Source organism: Myotis lucifugus, unplaced genomic scaffold, assembly GCF_000147115.1.
Source record: "Myotis lucifugus unplaced genomic scaffold, Myoluc2.0 scaffold_430, whole genome shotgun sequence".
Classification (NCBI taxonomy): Eukaryota; Metazoa; Chordata; class Mammalia; order Chiroptera; family Vespertilionidae; genus Myotis; species Myotis lucifugus.
The window spans coordinates 384,117-401,327 of record NW_005871478.1 but is presented as its reverse complement, the minus strand read 5'-3'; the positions used below and the strand labels follow the sequence as shown (position 1 = coordinate 401,327).

Here is a 17,211-nt window from a genome sequence, read left to right as displayed (position 1 = left end):
AAGGAAATTAGTGGTTGCCAGAGGTTGGAGGGGTTGGGAGGAAATGGGAAGTGACTTTAATGGATATGAAGTTTCTTTTTAGGGTACTGAAAATGTTTATCAAATTGATTGTGATGATGAATACACTAAAATGTACACATTAAATAGGTGAGTTATATGGTATGTAAATTTTATCTTCATAAGGTTGTTATGCAATAAGCAAAAGATAAATGTCTGCCAAAAGAACAATGACAAATGACCTGGAGAGGAGTGTGGAGTCCCTGGGTCAGTACGAACCATGGAATAAGACTGGCAATTCATGAAAATGGGCTGAAGTATTCCCTCAAAACCAGACTGCAAATATGTATTTAACAGGCACTCAAATCAAACATCTGTTAGCTTTTCATGTGACTCCAAAACATTTTCATGACCTAGCTACAGACCTTATAAAACAGTATCCTACAAATACACATTTATTTAATGTTTTGGGTGGTTGTTTTTTTGGAGTCTGGGAAACTCCCATATCAGATCTTATACTACATAAGCTACAGAGTTAGCATAACTACCAAATTTAATTCATTCATTTATTTGATAAACATTTATCATATGCCTACTATGTGCCAGGCAGTGTCCTAAGTGTCAGGAATGCAAAGATGGCTGGGATGCAAGCCCTCCTCTCAAGGAGCTCACTGCACACAGTGAGCTGAGACTTACAACGCAGAGTTAGAAGAACATGTGTGTGGCTGCAAATGAAATAAGTGCCTAATAAATGTGTTTCAATGCAGATGATGATACAAAACATTTACAGGGCAGTGAGCATCAACCCTGTAGTGACCAGTCTTCCTGCAGAGTAGCCTACCTGTTGACATGCTCCTCCCAGTCCTCTGGTGGGGGAGGGGCGTCTGCATCAGTCCTGGCGAAGATGACGTGCCGTTCACACTCATTCATCACGCTGCGTGCCTTCTGATTGTCGTAGAGTGGCATGGGGGTTGATGTGACTGTCTCCACATCTATTGGGACGTCTGACTCGCTGTAAACAGGTGAGAAGATAGGACCAGGCCACATGTACTGTATACAACACAGATGTTTAACAATCATCTGGTTGCCAAAAATATCTCTTTAATATAATCAGCTTTAAAATATGCACAAACACATTATATCTACAAGAAAATTATGGTTCAAAGTCATCTTTCCCACACTTGTCAAGTCTCTGCCCTCTGACAACTCTGATGTGCTAGGGGACGTTAAGTCATTTTTAAATGACTATATGCAAAAAATAACAAATAGTTATTTTTTATAACTAAAAAAGACAAATATATTCCATAAGCAAATAGTTGAATGCCTAGATGTGCTTTCCAATACAACAACTATAGGCGACATGAAACTATTTAAAGTAAGAAAAATTACACAGCGTTAAAAATTCAGTTTCTCAGTCAGACTAACCACATTTCAAGTGTGCAACAGACATATATGGCTGGTGGCTACCATATCGGATGCACAGGTACTGAGCATTTCTATCACTGCAGGAAGTTCTGTTGGACGGTACTGATCTGGGTTTTAACTATTCATACAAACTTTCCCCTTCACTAGCAAGTCAACTGGTAGTAACTATATGCTGTAAAAGCCCATGACTGTCTAAGACAGATCACTTGGAATGTAGAGACCTCAGCTATTTAACTCACTGTGAAAAGGACCTAGAACAGAAACAAATAGAAATGGACATCTGAAGAATCTTTCATATTTTATTTTTATATTTATATGTGTTTATATATATATATATATATATTTTTTTAAGATACTCTTTTTTTCAGTTTTCTTGTACTTTATTGAAGTGTCCTCTTTTTTTTTTTTTTTAATTGATTTCAGAGAGGAAGGGAGAGGAAGAGAGAGACAGAAACATCAATGATGAGAGAGAATCATTGATCGGCTGCCTCCTGCACGCCCTATACCAGGGATCAAACCCACAACCCAGGCATGTGCCCTGACCGGGAATCGAACCGTGACCTCCTGGTTCATAGGTCAACACTAAATCACTCAGCCTTGCAGGCTGGACTGAAGAATCTTTCATATTTTAAAATGTTAATGAAATCCTAGTACCATAGGGTCCTTCACTGCACCAACTGTCACCCCAAATACTATGCCAATCAAACTGGTCTGTGGCTGTCTACCAAACATCACTTTCACTTTCTGACGTTGATTTTACTGCATCCATTCCCAATGGCTGGGATAATTACATCATTCTGAAATGAAGAGAAATCATGTGCAGCTAGATTGGGTGGCGGGTGAAAGAGCTGATTATCTTCTTTGGACCAGGCACTTAGACCTGTGTGCCTCATAAAGAACTCTTGATTTCATCATTCCAACATATCCTCCCTGAGCTTCCCCAACTCAGGGCACCACCCAGCTGCTCAAGCCAGAAATCTAAAAGTCATCTTAATATCGCCTTAGGCCTTAACCCTGGTTCCTTTCCAATTCAGCACAGCAGGTCCTGTCCACTCTACCTACAAAATCTCAAAGCCATCCATTTTTCTCCATCTGTACTATTGCTGCCCCTATCCAAGTTATCATGACCTCTGGCCCCCTCTACTGCAATGGCCTCCTAGCAAAAATTCAGTGACCTTTTAAAAATATAAATCCAACTTCTCCCCTAGCTCCCACTTACATCCCCATTGCAACCATACTTCAGACACAATGGCCTAAAGTGAGTTCACAGAACGTGCCAACTCCCACTTGCAAGGGCTATATATATGGAGATGGTTTATAAGAGGAAATAATTTTCTAAGGACTGAAATAGCCAAGTCTACAGAACCGCACTTTAAAAAAAATACAAGATACAAACAGGGGAGTTTCAATGTTAGCAAGAAGCTATTACATAACTAGAAAACAGGAAAAAATGTTAAGTTCTACATAAAGGAGCTCATGAGTTCTGCCCCAAGCCAGAGGCATCAAGATTATGCTGAATAATTCCCTAAAGTCAGAGATCCTGTGCCCCGTACAACAAAAAAAGCCAACAAAATGCTGCCATCCTTAGGAAATGAAATAAAAACCACTATTCTGTATGTGTTTAAAACACATATCATAGTAACTCTAGCTCATTAAGGCTCAATGGGGGATCTAAAGAAGCAAAATATAAGATCTCTATTCCCCAACAAACCTAAAACCGTTGCTAAAGGAAAGATTAGACATTAGGTCAGATTAAAACAAACAAACAAAGCCCTGGCTGCCGGGTAGCTCAGTTGGTCACAGCATTGTCCTAAAGTGCCAAGGTTGCTAGTTTGGTCAGGGCGCTCACAAAAATCAACCAATGGATGCAATAAGTGGAATCAATGTTTCTCTCTCTCCCTTCCTCACCCCTCTAAAATCAATAAATAAAATTAAAAACATACAAATAAAAGCTCCTCCCCAAAACAGTTTATAAGATTACTAAGGGTGTGATTTGGTCATCAAAATAGATCAACAAATCTTAAAATATAGTTAGAACACCTTAAAGCTCAAAAGAATTGCTAAATAGGTTTATTTAAGCCAAAGGTAACTATATCACCTATTACATACTAAATTTATGAAAAAAATTTCTGCCCTAGCTGGATTGGCTCAGTGGATAGAGCATAGGCCTGTGGACTGATGGGTCCGGGTTCGATTCCGGTCAAGGGCACATCCCCAGGAGGGGGCACGCTGGGGGCATGCAGGAGAAAGTCCATCAATAATTCTCTCTCATCACTGATGTTCCTCTCTCTCTCTCTCCCTTTCCCTTCCTCTCTGAAATCAATAAAAATATTTTTTCAAAAATTCCTTATCCTCTAATTAGTCCAGCTGAAAATACAACCAGACCTAACAAGGGTTTAGATCACCCATGGGTGACAGTTCTGAAACAAGCTAAGGGAGAAAGCAAGGTCTTGGGAACAGACTCCTGCTAAACTTTTTGGGTGAAGCCAGGAAAAGTTTATTGCTGCCAGTGTTTGGGCGAGCCAGCACACTGGGCTAAAGGAATGAGTCTAATCCTGTGTGGCACTTTTTAAGTCAACTGCCCTATTCTTCATCCGTTAGATAATCCTCTTCCATTTCCTCTTTCCATACAAGTCCTAGTACCTACATGGAACAGGCTGTTTACTTTCTCTGGAACATCTTGCTTTCCTGGCAGATGTCTTGAATGCCGATGTCCATACAGGCCTGATATCCGAGCCCCGCCCCCCTAACCCCCAGAGTAAAGTCCTCTTTAATCCATCTGACCACTGCCCAGCGAGGGCCACCGCAGCCCTTCGGAGAGGAGCCCAAACTCACATGGTACTTTCATGCTGCCTCCGGGGAGTAACAAAGAGCATGCGCGTGGGCCGGGCACTACTGGCATCTGGGTGGGCACTCCATGGCTTGGCATAGCTATGATCCAGAAAGACCAGGTCCAGCTCCCGTTCGTGCACCGACAGCTGGAAGAGCAGGGAGGTGCCCATGCGCCGCGCCGAAGACTGGAAGTCCCTCTCCACGCCCCGGTGGGCCATGTCCGTGGAGGGGCGGCCGGTCAGAGGGCAGCTGTCTGCATGCCGGCCACCTGCGGCGGAAAGGGTGTCAGTGCAGGCAGGCCACCCCTCTCCCGACCGGGAGCATCCCGCAGGCTCCTGACTTTTGTCACAACCGAGACGCCAGGGCCCTGCGCTCCCTCACCACCACGGGAGCGTCCTGGGTCCCACTCCGCCCTCGGGAGGCTCCGGCACCGCGAGGCTCCGCGCAGTCTCCGTGCGCAGGAGGCCGGGGCGGCGCGGGCGCACAGCTCCCTCCGACAGACGCGGACTTGCTCGGCCGGCGCCTCCGCTCGGAAGGGCCGCGGCGAACAGCACGGTCACAGGGGTTCGTTCTCCCCGAGCCACGCCGGCCCGAGCTCCCAGGCACCCGCTCCAGCGGGGCAGGCGGCACGGGCCTCAGGGAGGCCTGAAGTCTGCTTTATGTTAAGTAAAAGTTTTGCAACAACTTCCTAATACTTTGGCGTTTTTAAACGAACAAATGAGGGCTCCTTCGCGAAGCCCGTAACAAAATGCCACCCCAGGAGGACCTCGTCCATGCCCGGGTGGGCGGGCCCCGCAAACCGCCCGGGACAGCGGCCGCCCCCGGCCCGGGGTCTCGCCCCGGAACCTCCAAACCCCCCGTGCAGTAGGCGGGGCTTATCGCTCGCACTTCGCCGAAGAAGACGCGGGTGCTGAGGGGAGGGAGCGACTAGGCCAAGGTCACCGAGAGTTCGCGACCAGGAGGCGCCGCCTCGCACCCGCCCGGCCCGGTGGCCCCCACACGACCGGCCGCCCCGGCCCGGGATCCAGCCCCGGGTCCCCGAATGCCAGGGAGCCCCGAGGCCCTCGCTGGGCCCCCGCCTGCCCCGCCCCGGGCCGCGACCCACAAGGCCCGCCACACCGGCGGTCTTACCTCCCTCACCCGCAATCCGCGGGCCGCGCGCTAGGCCCGGGCGGCTCCCAGGGCGCGTGCGCGTTACCGCCCCGCAGCTCGGCTCTCCGGGCTCCGAGCAAAACGCGGAAACGGATTATAGCCTGAGAGAGAGGATCGGGGAGCGGGAAAACCCGGAGTGGATGACTGTGCGCCACAAAGGCGGGAAGCGGAGAGCCTGCAATGCGCGGATCTCCGGATCGGATCTCCGAGGCAGGTCAGCGCCCAGTCCTGGACAGGCCGCCTGCGTTTTCAGTGGGAGCGCGAGGGCCAAGGAGGATGCTGGCTGGCTCTTGCAGCCCCAATCCTGCTGCCCGCACCCCATGTCCCTTCGCCCCTCACCGCTGCCAGAGCAGGCCCCCTGCATGTGCTCCAGGAATTGTACTCTTAAGAAACAACCATGCCTGGCCGGTGCGGCTCAGGAGGTCACGGTTCCCTTCACCGTCAGGGCACATGCCTGGGTGGTGGGCTCGATCCCCAGTGGGGCGTGCAGGAGGCAGCCGATCAAAGATGCTTTCTCAGCACTGAGGTTTTTATCTCTCTCTTCCTCTCCCTTCCTCTCTGAAATCAATTTAAAAATATGTTTTTAAAAAGAAGAAACAATCACAAGAAAAACAAATAGAAAGGTAAAAAGTTGCTGTGAGCCTAGTCCAGTGGTCGGCAAACTCATTAGTCAACAGAGCCAAATATCAACAGTACAACAATTGAAATTTCTTTTGAGAGCCAAGCTTTTTAAACTTAAACTATATAGGTAGGTACATTGTTATTAACTTAATTAGGGTACTCCTAAACTGGCCTTTGCTAAAAACGTCCTCAATCTGATTGAGGTACGTTCGCTGAGGTCAACCCCATTCCAACTCTCCCATCCACACTCGTCTTGTATACTTGTTTCGTCTGTCTCCTTTCCGAAAACCGACTTCTGCGCATGGGCCACAAAGTTTCAATTGCACTGTACGTGTGCGCCAGCAGGTGGTATTTTGTGGAAGAGCCGCATGTGGTCCATCAAACCCTGGCCAGTGTGGCTCAGTGGTTGGAGCGTCAGCCCAGGCACAGAAGGGTCAGGAGTTTGATTCCCCGTCAAGGGCAAATACTTGGGTTGCGGTTGGTTGCCTGGCCAAGCGGGAGACAATCCATCTATGTGTCTCTTTCACATTGTTCCTCTCCCTCTCTCTCTTTCTCTCCTTCTCTCCCCCTCCTCTCTTCCATTCTCTCTGAAAAAGTAATGGAAACTGAATAAGGATTAACAACAAAAATAAAGTCTATTAAGAATAAAGAAAAAGGGTACTGCTTGTGGCAAGATTAAAAATGGCGGCAGAGTAAGGAGGATGCTACACGGACATGCTCCCAGGAACAAGCTGGAATTACAACTGAAATACGAGAAGGCTTCCTGAATAATCAACGGAAAACTCACAGGAGAGAACCCTGATATCCAAGGACCGAAGGTGGAGCTGGCATAGAGACTGGTAGGAGGGGCAGAGGCGTGACCCACAGACGGCAACTGAAGTCCCAGAGAGATATCTCAGCTCGGGGTGTGTGTGTGGGGGGGCGGGGGGGGGTGCCACTGAGAACTCTGGGATCTAATCCCGGAGCTGGGCTGCCCAGCAGAGAGCACCAAACTAAGGAGAGTACCCACATAACGTCAAGCTGTGAAAAGCAGTGGGGTGCTGTCTGCCAGGGAGTGGCAGCTGAAAGTTCAGGCACCCCATTCAAGGGCCAAGGCACAAACATTCCCTGTGGAACCACCCACCTTGTGCTCTGGCAGAGGGAGGGTGAAGTGGACTGGAGCTGTGAGAGCAGAAGCCAGCACTGAGGACTCCGGGGACAGAGCTCAGAAGACAGACACCCCAAGTCTCCTCGGCTCAGTCATTCCCTCACACAGCGGAGGACATCTTTCCCACATATACATCTGCCTTGCCTGGGGGATAGACATCTGCCTTTCCTGGGGGGATAGACATCTGCCTTGCCTGGGGGCAAGACAGTTAACACCTTGCCCTGAGGCCGATTAAGAGATTAAAAATAACAAGTAGCCTCCAGGCAGAAGCAACTGCCCCACCCTGTTGAACACCCTGTTGAAAAAACTCTTGCCACACCTGAGGACGATTCTAGTCGGAATCCTATTAGTCTGTAGGCAGAGGCAGTCTCTGGAGCAGTGGTTCTCAACCTTGGCTGCACATTAGAATCAACTGGGAATCTTTTTAAAATCCTGATTTCTGGGCCTCATCTCTGGAGGCTTTGGGCTTTGCCTGATCCAATTAGTCAAAAACAGCTTTTAACACTGTCCTGCACTAGAGATTGAGAAGTGTAGAGGATCTACCTAATACACAGTCACAAACCCAAACAGACACCCAAAATGAGGAGACAAACAACCCCCAAATGAAAGAACTAGCGAATTCTCCAGAAGAAGAGATAAATGAACCAGAGATAATAAATTTATCTGAAACAGAGTTCAGAGTAATGATGTTAAAAATGCTCAACATTATGAAAAAAGATATAGTAACTATGAAAAAAGAACAGTCTGAGATAAAGAATGACATAACACAAATAAAGAACACATTAGAAGGAATACACAGCAGGTTAGGGGAAGCTGAGGATCAAATCAGTGAATTAGAAGACAGAGTTGAAAATATCACTCAATTAGAGAATGAAAAAGAAAAAACAATTAAAAAATAGGAGGACAGCTTAAGGGAGCTGTGGGACAATGTGAAACGCAACAATATTAGAATAGTAGGTGTGCCAGAAGAGGCAGAAAGGGAGAAAGGAATAGTGAAGGTGTTTGAAGAAATAATGGTAGAAAACTTCCCTAACCTGGTAAAGGAAAAACTCACACAAGTTCAGGAGGCACAGAGAACCCCAAACAAGAAGAACCCAAACAGATCCACACCCAGACACATCATAATTAAAATGCCAAAAGTTAAAGACAGAGAGAATCTTAAAGGCAGCAAGAGAAAACTGTTACCTACAAAGGAGTTCCCATAAGGCTGACACCTGATTTCTCATCAGAAACTCTACAGGCCAGAGGGAATGGCATGAAGTACTCAAGGTAATGGAAAGCAAGGATCTGAGACCAAGATTACTATATCCAGCAAGGCTATCATTTAAAATAGACGGTCAAATAAAGGGCTTCCCAGACAAAAAAAAAAAAAAAAAAAAAAAAAAAAGGCTAAAGAAGTTCATCACCACCAAGCCAGCATTACAAGAAATGCTAAAGGGATTGCTGTAAGGGATTGCTGAGAAGAAGAAACAGAGAGAGAAACCTAGCCATACAGAATTAAAATGGCTATAAATAAGTACCTCTTAATAATAACCCTAAATGTAAATAGATTAAATGCTCCAATCAAAAGGTGCAGAGTAGCTGAATGGATACAAAAACATGAACCAACTATATGCTGTCTACAAGAGACCCACCTCAAAACAAAAGACGCATACAGGATGAAAGTGAAGGGATGGGAAAAATTTTTTCATGCAAATAGAAAAGAAAAAAAAGCTGGAGTAGCAATACTCATATTCGACAAAATAGACTTTAAAAGCACCATGCTAAGCGAAATAAGCTACTCAGAGAAAGATAAATATCATATGATCTCACTCATTTGTGGAATATAATGAATAACATAAACTGATGAACAAAAATAGAGCCGGCGGGGGGGGGGGGGGGGGGGAAATTCTATAAAAAAAAAAAAGTAATCCTGTTATTTGCAGATTTTTAATATTTCCTACAACTTTTGTGATATCATACTATGTTAGTACAGTTTTGGTAATCCTATATAATAAAACCCTAATATGCAAATCAACCAAACGGCGGAACTACCGGTCGCTATGACACACACTGACACCAGGAGGCAGACACTCAATGCAGGAGCTGCCCCTGGTGATCAGTGTGCTCCCACAGGGCGAGCACTGCTCAGCCAGAAGCCGGGCTCATGCTGGCGAGTGCAGCAGCGGTGGTGGGTGCCTCTCCAGCCTCCATGGCAGTGCTAAGGACCCCCTGGGGATGTCTGACTGCCGGCTGTGGGGAGTGGGCCTAAGCCGGCAGGCGGACATCCCCTGAGGGATCCCAGACTGAGAGAGGGCCCAGGCTGGGCTGAGGGACCCCTCCCTCCCCCCCGCCCCCACCCTGCCGCCAGTGCACCAGGCCTCTAGTATTATTATACTTAAAATCCTTTTGTTTTTGAAATATTAATGTTTATTGCATGTAATATTATTATATGTAAGATAATTTTTCTTGAATAATTGGTGTTTATTGCATGTAACATATTTAAAATCATTTTTCTTGAGATGTTAATGTTTATTGCATGTAACATTATTATATTTAAGATCGTTTTTCTTGAAATAATAAGGTTTATTGCATGTAACATTATTATATTTAAAATAGTTTTTCTTAAAAACTGGAAAAAAAGAATAAAGAAAAGAAAAATAAAAGAAACATTTATCCAGAGTGATGTTGAAACGGGATAATAACGGCACTTGGCAAGAACACAAATAGTTACTGTGAGGGACCCTAGAATGTTCCAAAAGAAGAAAGATTTCCTGAGATTTCCTGATGAGGGGGTTGGGGTGGTCATGAAGGGAAGCCACCTGAGGCTGGGCTCTGAAGGACCAGGCCATTGCAGAAGGGCTGGAAAGGCTGGTAAGGGCCCATACAGAGCTAGCAAATGCGCCAAGTGCAACCCAACACCATTTCCTTTAGCCTTCACCTTACTATCTTAAATTTTCATTTAGTTGCAAACATTTTAAATTTGGGAGATTTCATGTAAAAATCAAGATTTCTGGATTCTCTTGAAAAAAATTGGAGTCTGTGGCAGCACTGGGCCACCTGGTGTGGCAGGCATGGGGTCAGCATATGCCCGCCCTCTGGGCAGCCTCACTGGCCCCTGGGGGATTTGATTCATCACCCACCCCTACATTCACACACTCACATACCAACCCTGGGCTAGAGTCAAACGCAGATGTCCCTGGGATGGAAAACACAATCAGGGGTCAAGTCCAGTCATTTTGGGGTGATTAGTGGATTGGTTAATTTTGGTCCCCTACCAGGGCAGGAATGAGACTAATGACTTGTAGTGCTGATGGAAATAGCGTAGCCCAAAGGAAGAGACACAGTGCTCCAGACAGATGCCTGTGCAATGCCACAAGGAATCCTGAGTGTCTAGACCAGTGATGGCGAACCTTTTGAGCTCGGCGTGTCAGCATTTTGAAAAACCCTAACTTAACTCTGGTGCCGTGTCACATATAGAAATTTTTTGATATTTGCAACCATAGTAAAACAAAGACTTATATTTTTGATATTTATTTTATATATTTAAATGCCATTTAACAAAGAAAAATCAACCAAAAAAATGAGTTCGCGTGTCACCTCTGACACGCGTGTCATAGGTTCGCCATCACTGGTCTAGAGGAAAGGTGGGGGTGGGAGTGGAGTTAGGCAGTGCAGAGGTTCTATTAGTCATGTCCAGAGAGGTAAAGTATCTTTCCCAAGGTCACACAGCTAGTTAGTATCAAAGGCAGAACTGGTACCAGACAGCATGGCTCCAGAACCTAGGCATTTAATCCCTCACAACTCCTATGGCAATAAGGAAAAGTACTAGGTAATGAAAGAGAGTGAGACAGTAATGCAGTCTTGGCTTGGGTGATGGGGAAGATGTCCCTGTGAAGGTGACATTGAGGCTGAAACCAAAAGAGGAGAATGAGTGACAGGGTAGAAGCTGTGAGAAAAGCTCTCCAGGAGCAGAACAGCAAAGACAAAGGCTCTGAGGAACAAAGGAGCTTGATAACAACAACAACAACAAAAGGTGAGGACAGGGTAGCTTGGAAGCAGTGGTCAGTGAGTGGAGGAGTGGCGAGAGACGAAGTTGGAGAGACAGACTTAGACCAGAGCCTGCAGGGCCCTAGATGTTCCAGTAAGAACGGTGGCACCGGCCCCAGCTGGGTAGCTCAGTTGGTTAGAGTGTCGTCCCAGTATGACAAGGTTGCAGGTTCCATCCCTGCGCAGGGCCTATACAAGAATCAGCCAATGAATGCATAAATAGGTGGAACAACAAATCAATGTTTCTGTCTCATGCAAATCAATAATTTAAGAAAAAAGAATTTTGGTATGACTGTAGACTGTGTGTTAACTTTACTCTTTGTTTTATAAGGAGAGCATAAATCCTCAAAGTCAGGGATTCTTTGTGTCCTTCATAGAACATAGCTCAGGATATAGTGGATGTTTCCTGTGTTGACTGATTAATGATTGATGAATTGGTTGACACCAACGTGAAACATAGTTCAAGATGAAAAATAAATCTTTACCGCTTCACATACACTAAAATGGCTAAAAAATCATCTTCAACAACAACAAAAAATGATAAAAAGTATTGGCAAGTACGTGGAGAAATTAAAATCCTCATATGGCCCTGGCCAGTGTGGCTCAGTTGGTTGGAGCATTATCCCATGCACCGAAGGGTGGCAGGTTTGGTTCCCAGTTAGGGTGCAAGTGGGAGGCAGCCGACCAATGTTTCTCTCTCTCTCTTTCTCCCCCTTCCTCTGAATAAAAGCAATTTTTTAAAAAAAATTGGGGGAGGGGAGGGGAAGAATGCCCATACATTTTTTAGAAATCCTCATACGGCCCTAACTGGTTTGGCTCAGTGGATAGAGCGTCGGCCTATGGACTGAAAGGTCCCAGGTTCGATTCCGGTCAAGGGCATGTACCTGGGTTGCAGGCACATCCCCAGTAGGAGATGTGCAGGAGGCAGCAGATCGATGTTTCTCTCTCATCGATGTTTCTAGCTCTCTATCTCTCTCCCTTCCTCTCTGTAAAAAATCAATAAAATATATATTAAAAAAAATCAATAAAATATATTTTTTAAAAAATCCTCATACGTTGCTGGTTGGGTTGTAGAATGTACAGCCACTTTGAAAAACACTTTGGCAATGCCTCAAAAAGTTAAACATAGAGTTACCATATGACCCAGCAATTCCACTCCTAGGTTTGTGCTCAAAATAATTGAAAACATATATCCAAGTATACAAATGTTCAGGGCAGCATTACTAATAATAACCAAAAATTGTTAACTGCCTAAATGTCCATCAGCAGATGAATGGATAAACAAAATGTGGTATATTTATACAATGGATTTATTAAGCCATAAAAAGGAATGAAATGCTGGTACATGTTACAACATGGATGAACACTGAAAACATTATGCCAGTCACAAAGACCGCATATTGTAGCCCTCGCCAGGTAGCTCAGTTGGTTAGAGCGTTGTCTGGATATGCAAGGTTGTGGTCGCTCTCCAATCAGGGCACATACAAGAAGCAACCAATGAATGCATAAAGAAGTGGAACAAGAAGTTCATTCTCTCTCTCTCTCTCTCTCTCTCTCTCTCTCTCTCTCCCTGAAACCAATTAAAATTATTTTAGCCGAAACCGGTTTGACTCAGTGGATAGAGCGTCGGCCTGCGGACTGAAAGGTCCCAGGTTCGATTCCGGTCAAGGGCATGTACCTGGGTTGCGGGCACATCCCCAGTAGGAGATGTGCAGGAGGCAGCTGATCGATGTTTCTTTCTCATCGATGTTTCTAACTCTCTCTCTCTCTCCCTTCCTCTCTGTAAAAAATCAATAAAATATATATATTTTAAAGTAAAATAAAAAATAAAATAAAATAAAATATTTTAAATAACTATATATTGTATGATTCCATGTATATGAAGTGTCCAGATTCAACACATCTATAGAGACAAAAAGTGGATTCATGGTTTCCAGAGAGAAATGAGCAGTGACTGCTAATGGATATGAGGTTTCTTTTCAGGGCGATGAAATGTTCTAGATTTAGTGGTGATAATTGCACAGCCTTGTGAATATACTAAAAGCCTGAATTATATAGTTTAAAAGACAGAATTTACAAAAGAAAACAAATTAAAAAATAAAAAATAAAAGACAGAATTTATGGTATGTGAATTATACCTTAGTAATGCTGCTCTAAAAGAAAAAAAGAAAAAGCTTTCTTGTTTTGAGCTACTGAGGTTTTGGGTCTGTTTGTTTGTTACCTCAGCATTACAGAGTCCATCCTGACTGATACACCCAGCCAGATTATCAATCAAATGCAAGGGCAGAATAAAGACACGTTCAGACCTGCAAAGTCTCAAATGGTTTCATCAACTAATGTGCATTTTTAAATACGCATTAATTTTCACACTAATCACCGACTGGATAAGATGTAACTTATATAATGTTCAAGCAGAAAAAGCCTTCACGTGGAAGACAAGAGCAAATGACACAACTCCGTCCTCAGCCAAGAGGCCTTGAGAGCAGTCAAAATTGCAATGGCATTGAGACTTTTCCTTAACGTTACAAACCCAGAGGGCGTAAGACCTAATTTCCTTTGTTAAAGAGAGACTCATATCTGAACTTAGGTTTCCTTCAGATGAAAGAAGGTCTAAATGTTTGCTTACACATTAGGCAGGACTTCTCCTAAAACATGACTGAAATAGTCTTTTACTTTCCTATCCCTTTGCTCAGATTGCCTCGCTTCTCTTATTTTCTCATCTAAATTGTAAGACCTTGGCAACGGTTCACTGCAGGTAACTTGCTTGTATAAAGAGAAAACAGTGTCCTTATTTCTGATCTTGAAATCAGAAGGATAGAATAAAAGAATAAAGAAAAGAAAGAGGAAATGAAAAGTCATATTGTTTTGTTGCTAGGGGCCTAGTCACCTCAAGCCCTGACTTCATCCCCTGATTTCTCCCTCCTCTCATTCCCCTGATTCTTCCCCGGAACCAGGAACTATCCACCTTTGTGACATCACCTCTATTGCTAAGCAACAGACTCAGGGGTCCACGAGCCCCATAAGCCCTGGGGGAAGCTTTGGACAAAGGTGCTCGAAGAAGGAAGCTTCAGAGGAAAGAAGTCGCCAACATGTTGCGTGTTGTAGTGGAGTCGGCCAAGATTAACCCGCCCCTAACCCCCCCACCCAGACCCTGTGTGTCTGTCTACTTCAGAGGTAAGCACCAGGATTCTGGATGGAAGACAGGTAACCCAAGAGGCAACACGTATTCAATGAAAAAAATAGGATTATTGGTGCCCTATTATGTGAAAGATGCTCTGTCTGACAGAAAGCTAAGGTGGCCGAACCGGTTTGGCTCAGTGGATAGAGTGTCGGCCTGCGGACTGAAGGGTCCCGGGTTCGATTCCGGTCAAGGGCATGTACCTTGGTTGCGGGCACATCCCCAGTGGGGGGCGTGCAGGAGGCAGCTCATCGATCTCTCTCATCGATGTTTCTAACTCTCTATCCCTCTCCCTTCTTCTCTGTAAAAAAATCAATAAAATATATTAAAAAACAAAACAAAACAAAAACAGAAAAAGAAAGCTAAGGTGGACACCCTCCAGTTCTTTCATAACTTATCATCTTTATTACCATTATTTCTTTTATTCTGACATTTTTACTAGGGCATGGTTATGGGAAAAAGAGAAGATTAATACTTTTCTCAAATTATTGATCCCAAGCTTCTATGAAATAGGGTTATGCCACAAACTCAAGTTTAAAGAAAAAAAAGTACCTGCTTCATAGGATCAACGTGAGGATTTTATCTTATTTTTTAAAATCATTTTTTATTTTCATTTACAGTTGACATACATTATTGTATTTGTTTCAGGTGTACACCCCAGTGATTAGACATTACATACTTAATAAGTGATCATCCTGATAAATCTCACATCCATCTGACAACATACATAGTTGTTATACTACTAGGGGCCCAGCGAACGAATCCATGCACCTTGAAAGGAACTGTGGGCCACGAGGCTGCGGTGGGCACAGGGGCGGGTCTTGGCCCATCCTCCGTGCCCCACCCAGCCCCTTCCCTCCCCACCCCCCACCCCCGGGCCCTGGTCCCCTGCAGCCCCGCTCCCAGCAGGATGGGACCGCTGCGCAGGAGCAAAGAATTTTCAGTAAGCAACAGAGGCTCATCCCAATGACAGCAACTGGTGCCCTGCCTTGGTCTGGTGTCCCCACTCACTTGCCCACCGTGTTCCATGTGTGCCCTCTGGTGGCCAGCGCACGTCATAGCAACCAGTTGTTCGGTTGTTCCACTGTTTGGTCTATTTGCATATTAGGGTTTTATATAGAGAGATTATTGGCTGTATTCCCTATGCTTTAATTCCCATGACTATTCTGTAACAACTAATTTGTATTTCTTAATCTCTTCACCTTTTTCACCCATCCCCCCCCAACACCCCTCCCATCTGACAACTGTCAAAACATTCTCTGTATCTATGATTCTGTTTCTGTTCTGCTTGTTAGTTTATCTTGTTTTTTAGATTCAATTGTTGGTAGGTATGTATTTATTGCCATTTTATTGTTCGTATTTTTTTTTTATCTTCTTCATCCTGTAACACAGACCCAGAGCCATCTCTAGGCAAGTTACTGTCCAGTAACTGAGCCAGAATGGTCCAGTGGTTCCTACCAGAATGTTTCTCAGCTCTTCCTTCTCATCATTAGTTTTTAACTCGAGATTATCAAATGGATCTTCTTCACACTCAAAGTGAGCAGGCTAGACATCTGCCTTTGTATGGGGTGGGCTGAGGACTTTGTTTCGTGGCACTGCTGCTGACCCAAGTCTGGGGGGGGATGCTATTGTGCTGTGAGGTGGCAAGGATGGGGTTAACGGGGGGGTGGCATTGTGGCTGTACTGTGAGTGTTGGAGAAACTCATTTTGTTATCGCCCTCTGGGGCCACTCTTAGAATTCACTTTAGCTTCTGCTTCCTCAGCCTTACACCCTGCTTCCCGCTGGGTTTCTTGAATTTTCTTAATATCTTCAGCCCACTCAATGGTTTTCTTGTCCAAGGAGAAGTCATACTATACTTCTCTGACAACCTGCAAACCATCAGGCAGGGAGAAGCCAATAGGTAGACCCACCTTAGCTGGTGTTTTGAATTTGTCTTCTATTTGAAATGGGACATCATCAAGGTAACTGAAAGTCCCATGAAAATCCACACCCAACTTCTTAGAAGCCATTTAGACCCTGAATGCTGCTGCCATTGCTGTCCCAGAAGCCAAAAGATGCTGGTGCCACCGACCTCGGTCCTGGCTGACGGCTCTTAGGGAGAGCGAACACCACCACCTTCAACTCTGCCCTCCCACTCCCCACCCCCGGGCCAGGCCGTCATCTTAGCAGAAGCCAATACCACAGCCACCAGGTTGAAGTCCTACTTCCCTCTCATTGAGCATTCTTATGGCCAGTGTTTTGAACTCTTCATCTAGTAGATTGCTTGCCTCCATTTTAGCTAATTGTTTTTCTGGAGTTTTGTTCCTGTTCTTTCATTTGGGCCATGTTTCTTTGTCTCCTCATTTTGGCAGCCGCCGGTGTTTGTTTTTATGTATTAGGTAGAGCTGCTACATAGCCCAGGCTTGGTAGAGTGGCCTAATGGTAGGTGTCTGTTAGGGTCCAGTGGCACAGCCTCCTCAAAGCTGAGTACTTGAGGTCACCCTGCCCCCGTGTGGGTTGTACACCCTCCTCTTGTAGCTGAGCTCTGATTGCTATTGGCATGTCAATGGAAGGTATTTACCCAGGCTGATCAGCTGCAAGGACTGGCTGTGACTACTGACCACCGACTTCCACCCACCTTGCAGAATTAGCTGTGCAGGGTCCACCCTACAGAGCAAGACTTATTTCAACAGGACTCTGGTGCCCACTGAGTCCACCCCTTGAGTGTCTTGCTTGTGGAAGTGGTTGGTGATGGTGCTTCAACGTGATCTGAAGCTGTCCACTGGGTGAGCTGGCTCTGGGCCCCCAGGATGTGCAGGCCAAGGTCAGCCACTGCCTGTGTCCTGCATG

The 17,211-nt window shown here is 45.3% G+C and overlaps 2 protein-coding genes across 11 annotated transcripts in view; one reads left to right on the top strand and one right to left on the bottom strand.

The window, feature by feature from the left end:
- Positions 1-5,482, bottom strand: part of KANSL3 (KAT8 regulatory NSL complex subunit 3) — a 40,574-nt gene extending 35,092 nt beyond the window's left edge. For 3 of the 10 annotated variants that reach the window (XM_006102804.3, XM_023744123.1, XM_023744125.1), the window contains exons 1-3: positions 5,386-5,482; positions 4,258-4,522; positions 839-1,009 (exon numbers count right to left, since the gene is read on the bottom strand). In XM_006102804.3, the coding sequence (XP_006102866.1) occupies positions 839-1,009; positions 4,258-4,472 (386 nt within the window). In that variant the 5' untranslated portion in view covers positions 4,473-4,522; positions 5,386-5,482. Of the gene's footprint in view, positions 1-838; positions 1,048-4,069; positions 4,228-4,257; positions 4,523-4,635; positions 5,202-5,385 lie in introns of those variants that run through there. The other 7 variants (XM_023744126.1, XM_023744131.1, XM_023744128.1 and 4 more) reach the window with 5 other exon arrangements.
- Positions 5,483-14,292: 8,810 nt separating this feature from the next.
- The window catches only part of FER1L5 (fer-1 like family member 5), a 57,470-nt gene continuing 54,551 nt past the window's right edge, over positions 14,293-17,211 (top strand). The window contains exon 1 of the mRNA XM_014468111.2: positions 14,293-14,377. Coding sequence (XP_014323597.1) covers positions 14,293-14,377 — 85 coding nt within the window. The remainder of the gene's footprint in view (positions 14,378-17,211) is intronic.